The 8,209-nt window shown below is 40.7% G+C and overlaps 1 protein-coding gene across 1 annotated transcript in view; it reads right to left on the bottom strand.

The window, feature by feature from the left end:
* Positions 1-596: 596 nt before the first annotated feature.
* flt4 (fms related receptor tyrosine kinase 4) overlaps positions 597-8,209 on the bottom strand; it is a 47,170-nt gene continuing 39,557 nt past the window's right edge. The window contains exons 20-30 of the mRNA XM_085476169.1: positions 7,421-7,509; positions 7,006-7,165; positions 6,816-6,910; positions 3,828-3,950; positions 3,570-3,681; positions 3,257-3,356; positions 2,917-3,022; positions 2,705-2,829; positions 2,303-2,423; positions 2,047-2,132; positions 597-1,191 (exon numbers count right to left, since the gene is read on the bottom strand). Of these exons, the coding sequence (XP_085332295.1) occupies positions 972-1,191; positions 2,047-2,132; positions 2,303-2,423; positions 2,705-2,829; positions 2,917-3,022; positions 3,257-3,356; positions 3,570-3,681; positions 3,828-3,950; positions 6,816-6,910; positions 7,006-7,165; positions 7,421-7,509 (1,337 nt within the window). The 3' untranslated portion in view covers positions 597-971. The remainder of the gene's footprint in view (positions 1,192-2,046; positions 2,133-2,302; positions 2,424-2,704; positions 2,830-2,916; positions 3,023-3,256; positions 3,357-3,569; positions 3,682-3,827; positions 3,951-6,815; positions 6,911-7,005; positions 7,166-7,420; positions 7,510-8,209) is intronic.

The raw sequence follows: 8,209 nt of genomic DNA, 5'->3' as shown, positions 1-8,209 counted from the left end.
TTAGCTTCTTTAAACTGCAAGAAATGTATTTGTAATAAAAAGTCAAATTATGAAGGCCATATTATGACTTTTTACCTGAACAACATGGTAACGATTATTCTTAGAAGCTGAAAGTGGCACCTTTGTGTCTCTGACTTTGTATACGCTCACTCTCCTAGCTGTAAATGTCACAAAGTGGACTTTGCACCAAGCCGGTTCTCATTTCCCTCAGCTGGCAGCCTGGGACAACACCCTGCAGGCTGTCATTTGTGATGTGAGCTTGTAAGAGGGCGTTAAGCTGTTACAGCTATCATCGTGCAAGCGTCCAGCTCTGATAAAGGTGCTTACCGTGAGTCACTCCTTTTATTCCCCCTCCATCCCTCTGTTTACTTCCATCACTTATTAGCAATGTTGTGAGTCTAAGTGTGTCCACCTCCACTGAATGACACAGATGCCACAAATATCTGTTTACTTCGCTGACTAAATCACAGATCTTGTGGCTCTTTCTCATTGTGGGCCAAAACACAAATTGACACTTTACTCCACTGAAGTACAGCTTTTACGACAGATCCAACTCTAAATTCATATTCATCATTGGGGAAAAAAAACAAGCAGAAGGAGATAAAATTCTTTATTTCCTCTTGTATGAGTCATAATTTGCACAAATAAAGAAAGAATTCTCTGCATATAAAAGATAAAAATATATATATGTGTGTGACTAGAAAATACTTGTGGTTTGTTTTTGTCATAATGCTGCCACGCAGTGGCTGGTTAGAGGAACTTCAGGCACATGTAGCTCAGTCCATTTGTTGAGGCAACAGTCTGAGAGAAGAAGGATTTCGAGATGAGAAAGTAATCATGAGAATCTAAAACCTGATCTTCAATATATAAAAAAAAAGACTAGTTACATGTCAATACTGAGATGTTACTGCAAACCATCCTCAACCTCAGCTGTCTGTGTTAAACCCCTTTTTTATGCATCTTTGGTAAAATTACACATTCGAAGAGGCCGGGGAGGTGGTGTTCGGTGAGGAGTAGAAGTCACAGAAGCCCTCCTCGGACAGGTGTCCGTACTCGTTGTTGTAGAAGGTCTGACCTGACAGCTGGCTGAAGAAGTTGGGCCGGAGCCTGGAGCTGCCTGTGGCATGGCTTTGATCTGGGGAACTGTGGGAGGCTGTCAGAGGCTCCGTGCTGCTGCTACTGTTTATACGACTGAGGAAAGAAGGAAAAAAATTACAGACTCCCAACTCAGGCTAAACAACTTTCTGTGAATTTTGATTGATACAATTCTCTATAACCTAGATAATCATTGTTGAACTCCCCTGTTTATTACCATGAGCTTATTATTGCAAGACAGTCCCGAATACACCAATCCCCAGCATGTACACTTACGAAATATTTGTGCAAAATGATGGAGCCCAGCTGCTTGAAGACATTATTAAGCAAAAGACTTTCAGAGGCACCAAAGATACTGACACACTGATTTAATATACGTACTATATTATATATTATGTAATATATCCTCTAAAGAATGGGATAGTTTATTTATTTTTGACTCCTTTTTGATCAGAGCATCTGCTCACATAGGCTCCTCCTACACTTTACTGTAGGAGTAAGTTCTCCATAAAAACATGCTTTTTTCACTTTTAGTTTATGTTGGCTTTTTACAACATTGCAACTCTCAAAATGTTGCTAATACCCAGGTTTGAATGACTCAGACAGTTGTTTACTCCCACTTACCCATGCATAGATCGAGACTGCACTGATGCTTACTTCCTTTGCAAATCTAGTTTCGTTCCACATAAAGCAGCGGGTGACTATTCTGCAGTTTCCGAGCAAAAGAAAGCAAATGTTTTCTCGTATTGACTCTGAAACATGTGGAGCATAAAGGCATTCATTTCTAAAGTTTTTCTTTAACTCGACAGTCATTGTGCTGTTTCATGGTGAGAAATTAGTGTGTAGCGGTCCAAATGTCAGATGGTGTGACTAAACAGCTGGCTGCGTACGTCTAGTGCTTCGATTCCAGTTTTCACAGATATTCAGATTTTTGCTTTCATATCATTTAACCTTTTCAAGACAACACCCCCGTGGTTGTGCTCAATTCTCTCAAATTCTTCGGAGGCCAGAACCATCCCGCTGTCCGTCTGGTTGTCCTAGAGGAAAAAAGACACAGGCTGACGCAGGTGCTACATCTGTCTCGACCAAGAACGACCATTTTTAGTAATAAACATAGGTGATAATGTCTAAGTCTGAAAAAGCTTTCAGAAAATGTCACCAGTCAGTTCACATTTTCCGACAGCTGATAAGAGGATAAGAAGCTTACTTGAGGAGGTTTCTGTGGATGCATCTCAAGAGGCAACTCTTCAAAGGTCTTCACTCTGGGCTGGCATATTTTGGACGGCCCCACGAACACACAGCCAGCAAAGGGCACACAATTATAATACCTGACCGAAAGACAGAGAAAAGGCAATGATCGCAAACAAACTTGAGCTGCATATTGCATTTCTATTTTTAATAATTGAAACACAAATTTCAGTTTACCAGCATTTTTTGGACATTAATTGGAATCTTTACACAGCTATTGGAATCATTATATGTTGTATTTATGATGCATTATGTTCATGACAAAAAGTGACAGTTTGATAAATCCAACAATAACAATCTGCTGTATCATTCATATCGTTTTATGGGGTCTGGTGGATAAAAGGGGATTGCTCTCTTGTACCTTGTGGGCATAGTGTTGCAAGCGAGTCTCAGTTCTTCCTCAGATGGCGGGCGCGAAGAGGCTTGAGAGAAACCATCGTCTTCAGAGTTCTGTGAGTGGTTCAGGGGGATGTAGTCCTTCCCATCCTGAAGGAAATAAGAACAAGATCCAGACCCCAAGAAAGAAAAACTACAGAAGAAAGTTGGAGACATTATCTCTCCAGCAGAACTTACAGGTAGACTGTTGTCCTGCAGCAGGTCTCCCAGGATCTGGACCAAGGCGGGGAAGGTGGGCCTCTCTTTTGGCTCGCCCTGCCAGCAGGCCAGCATGATGCCATATCTACCAGCAGAGGGCAGCGCAGTCTTAACAAGCATAACAGCCTCAAATGCATCTACAAATGCCATCCTACATTGTTCCCTAGATGTGCAAATCAACTTAATGACATTAAAACGGAAGTCATTCTTCTAACTGGTTTACCCAGTTAAAGACATTAAGAGCAATATTTTCTTCCTGAAAGCAGAAGCATTTTTTTTGTCGAAGATGCGGAAAGAAAGAGAGAAACTAAATGCTTACATTTCAGGAGAGGCAGTCTCCGGTGCTCTCATCCTGACGCCCTCTTTCAATCGCTTGCAAAACTCTTCGTCAATCTGTACCCCTGGATACGGAGATGCACCTAAGAAAAGACCAACATCAACCACCACATTAGGAACAGGAAGACAAATGACTGAGTACTTGTATAATAGGGATGCTGATTCGTTCTGCTAGTAAAAGTTCATTGCTTTTGGCACCGGCTGACATTTATAGATATTTTCAATCACAAGAGACTGAGTTCTGCACAGATGACATAAAAGATGCGTGTGCATGTGTTATGATTCCGACTTCTTACCGAGTGAAAAGATTTCCCAAAGGAGAACTCCAAAGGACCACACGTCACTCTGGCTGGTGTACACTTTGTCAAAGATGCTCTCTGGGGCCATCCACTTCAAAGGGAGGCGAGCCTGAGAGAACATTAAAACAGATATGACAGGCAGATAAAACACAGCTGAGACTCGCCATTAAAAGTAATCTTTATGTGGGTGGATAAAAAGAAATAATAACAATTAAAAAGTGTATTCTTTCCCGGGAAGCTAAAGTGGTGACATACGTTGCCTTTCCTGACGTAGTCGGGGTCTTTGTAAATGTCTCGGGCCAGCCCAAAATCACAGATCTTCACAATGTTGTTCTCTGACAGGAGGATGTTACGGGCGGCCAGGTCTCTGTGGATACACTGTGGATACACACAGGACCACGCATACATCATAACTCCGCAGACAGGTGTTTGAGTATGTGCGTGATTTTTAAGTGGTTGCATGCGCGGTGTCCGCCTTGTTTCCTCTGCGTAAGTGTTATTTGGGAGAGTGTACCATTGACCATTTTTTAAAACCAGGGAGTGTGTTTGTGTCTGCGTGTGCCAATTTGTAACTGGGGCTGAACTGTATCTCTTCCAGCACCCTTCACAAACCTGGCAAGCAAACACAGCTTTGAGTGGTTTGGGGGAGTCAAATAAAGCCAGCCAGTCTGCTGTTGTAAGTCTCAGTATCACATTCATTACAAGTTGCAGCTGCTCCCTTTTTTCCGATTTAATCGTTTATCCAGTTACAGTGCAATGAACCATAGCAATGCGTATCAGTGTTTTGGTAAAACACAATTTTTAAAAGCTTATTTTGACAGTGTTTTGAGTTCATGGGGATCAAATCAGCTCACCGTCAAACTGAAACAATCCAATAACACACCTCTCTAACGCCTGGAAAATGTGAGAATTCAGTTTGCATCGAAGTGCTTTGAAACATCTCTGCTGTTTGCGAGGAGTATTCCTCAAAATTAAAACACAATCTTAATTTTATTGCTTTACTTGTACCTGAATGCTTTTAATGTCATTTTATGTGCAGACAAAACTTCAATTCTAAGTTGATTTCATGTTTTTTTAATATTCATGAATTTTAAAAAAGTCATATAATTTTAAATCAGTTTAGTCCTATCTCTTGGACTTCAATAAAAACTGCTCTGAGAAAAGCTCACCTCTTATCTCTTAAGTCAAAAGATTTTGCTCGTTAGACAGTATAACTCAGGAGGCCTAGATACTTTGTGATAACACTCCTGATGCACTTCCAGTGTCAAGGTCAGGTGGCAGAGTCGCTATAAGAAATGACAAGTACTTAGGAATTGTGCTTAATATTTAAATTGAGTAGTCCCAGTTTATACTACTGTGTATTTTCTCCACATTACCAGAGCAACAAATGCAGTTGCTGCAGAACAGATTGAATGATCGCTTCATTAATCATAATACACTACTGTTTTTAACCTGCTCACATGTATTTCGAGTATCTAAAATAAATTTGAACATAAAAGGCACTATAATAATATAACAATACCGGTAATAATAAAATAGTGATCATACAGGGTAACAGAATATATAAAATACCATAACACGTCAAGCGCCTCTACAAACTGTGCTATTTCTAAGCTGGGATTTAGTTTCTTTTTCATGTTGTCTATGCAGTTAGTACACAACGACTGTCTACTTTAAACACGCACCAGTAATTGCTCTCATAAAGAGAACAAATCTTAGTTACGGTGTATAAAGTCTCACCACTAGATGTCAGTAGATTGAAGCTAAATGAAATGCACAAGCCTAGCTACGGTGGCCACTGTAGGACAAGTAATCTGTAGCGAGTCTAGGCTTTAGTCCAGCTGTCGAGATTTACATTGGTGTAACTAACATTGCTGAACAGTGACGCTTAGTGAGTAAACTCTTGTACGATGTGAGAATTTAATCAAAGTGTTTGTCGGATGGAACGTGTGATATTTAGGACAATTTTTTGAACAGCCTAACATTAGCTGGCATACTGTTAGCTTATAGCGTTGTGCGCTGTCTGGAGATGGGAGGGTTGTATCCAATCTGCTTCGATGAGTTCAGTTCATCGACGAGGTTTGAGGTAAGGATGAACAGGATTACATTTTATTCTGATGCCGGTTGCATTGTCTGTATTTTTAATGGTTTCAATATTTTAAACTCAAAAGAAAACAACGGATAATGGTACCTTTAAATGACATTTAATGTATTGATGCTGTGTTGATGCTGGTGACTTTATTGTTCTTGTATACAATGTATTGGTATTTATGGTAGTACTTCCCAGGTTCAAGTCTTTTTCCATCAGCAATGGTAACTACACTCTTCTTTTGTGGTGTATCTCAAGGTTCCATTCTGGGTCCAGTTTCCTGTGTTATGCTATCACTGGGGCTATATTTGTAACATAAACCCTTGCCAATTCTGGTAAGCAATGCCTCTGTCAATTCCTTAACCTGTTCTTTAGTTGATGTTAAAACCTTAAGAGTAATTAGTGATTCAGCAGGCAGTTACACCATCCCCTAACGTCTTCATATTTTGTGTCCTCGGCATCATATTTTAAACCTCAGGAAAAGAATCAGTGTTATTTCTGTTTCTTTTCTTAAGTTTGATTTCCAGATTATATCAGCTGTTAAAGACAACTTTTTTCTTTTTAATTAATAAATTTCTTTCTGTTATTGACTCTGAAATGGTAATTTGTGCTTTCATCACAGTTGGTCTGAGTTGTTGTATGTTGGACTGAGAAAACCACTAATATCGTAACTGCAATCAATTCAAAATGCCAATGTTAAACCTTTTTTTTTTTTTTTCTTCATTAAAAATCTTTCTAATTTAATTTGTGTATTGCACTGTGGCATCAATGCAAAAACATCCATATTCTTCTGCTAGTTTTAAACTGGGGATCATTGTTAGGCACAAAGGACTGAAAAGTTGATGGTAAATGAAATGCACTCACATAGTGTCCTTCCACCTTAGTGCACAAAACACTTAACCGCTCAATTACCCATTCAGATGCATACTCTATGCCAGTGGAGCTGTCACAGGAAGCATGGCAGAACATGACACTCTGAGCCAAGGGATCGGAGATGCCAAGCATTAGCGGTTGACCCTGCTCTACCACCTGAGCCACTGTGGACCCCTCATAAATGCCCCAAACTACAAGCCGCTGCCTCTGAAGCTAACCTCCGGTGACAATTCATCACAGCTTAATCATTAATTGTCCACACTGTAATGCTGAGAATTAACCTTTCTGGAAGCCAGGAACTCCATCCCACGAGCCACCTGGAAACTGTAGCAAATCAAATCTTCTATCGTCAGAGGAGTTTTCCACAAGTCCTCCACTGGAGAGAGAGAAGGAGAGGATGAGGGCAGTCACGGCGAGAAAAGAAAACAGCGCGGTGCGGGATGAGGAGTTCAATCACATAAAATGACTCACTTTTCTCTACAGCGGGAGTCTGACTGGACGTATTGGATGATGGACTCTGAGAAGCGGTGAGCGGGGAGGAGGATGGAGAGGGCGGTTGACGAGTCCTCTGGGCAATCTGACCCGCTTCAATCATCCGCCTCACCTGGCTCTGGGTTTTTGGAGAGCGATCCTAAGTGGGGAAGCGTTTCAATGAATCATCTCAAAAATCAATATCGGGCTTAAGACTTACAGAACATGGCAGATAACTGAGTTTGTGAACAGAAACTACATAAAGGGGACAAAGCAGAGGTAGAAAAATGAGACAGACTAAAAGGTTAAAATGAAAACATGATTACAGATAGTCTTTCTGAGCTTTGAGCTGCCATCAGAGAACAAATGTGAAAGTGCTTGAATAAATTGCTTGAGTTCTGCAGCGCTGTGTTACCCTGTAAGGGAGGAAGAACTCTCTCTTGGCTCGTAGGAAGTTGGAGAGATTCCCATACTTGCAGTATTCCACAATCACCATCAGCGGGCCTGGTAACAGAGATGTTTCAAATGTTTCAGCACATGTTCACTGCTCGTCTACAAGCTCTTTTTTTGTCTTTTCTCGCACCGTATCTGAAATAGAGACGCTGCAGCTTGAGCTGGACCATTTCCCGCCTGAGATTAGCTGCCTGGCTGCTTTTTGTTTAGGATAAACACTTTCAGATGTCCGTGACTCAAAAATATTCTCTATAGGTCAAAATCATGCATGGGTGAAAGGGAAAAGAATGAAGGCATCTGTTTTACCTCTCATTTGGTTACAGGCTATAAGGGAAAGGGGGGTGGACAAAATGATGTAAGGACTTTTACACTGAACAGGACAAAAGAGCAGAGCCGGAACATGAAGCTTTCCCAAAAATACTGACAGAGGAAAATAGATGATCAAAGGCTGAAACAGTGACAACATTACCAAAACAATCCCACCTTCATTTATCTTGTTAGGTGACTGTGTGCAAATGTATTTAATACACTATATGGACACGAGTACTGGGCCACCTCCAGATTACACCTACAGGTGCTCTTCGGCCATGGAAACCCAAGCTACGAAGCTATTGGTACACAGTATTTGTGCTGATGTTAATGCCAAAGCAGATTTGGAACTGTCACTCTATATGGTCTGCTACTTTGAAGTTCAATCAATGTGGTTTCTAAACACTTGTACTAATATTACTAATACCACTTATTACATTCT

Source organism: Copadichromis virginalis, linkage group LG2 (assembly GCF_057382275.1).
Source record: "Copadichromis virginalis isolate Kocher_CV1m ecotype Utaka linkage group LG2, C_Virginalis_male_GT1.1, whole genome shotgun sequence".
Lineage (NCBI taxonomy): Eukaryota > Metazoa > Chordata > Actinopteri > Cichliformes > Cichlidae > Copadichromis > Copadichromis virginalis.
The sequence above is the reverse complement of the archived record's forward strand: the minus strand, read 5'-3'. Positions and strand labels throughout refer to the sequence as shown.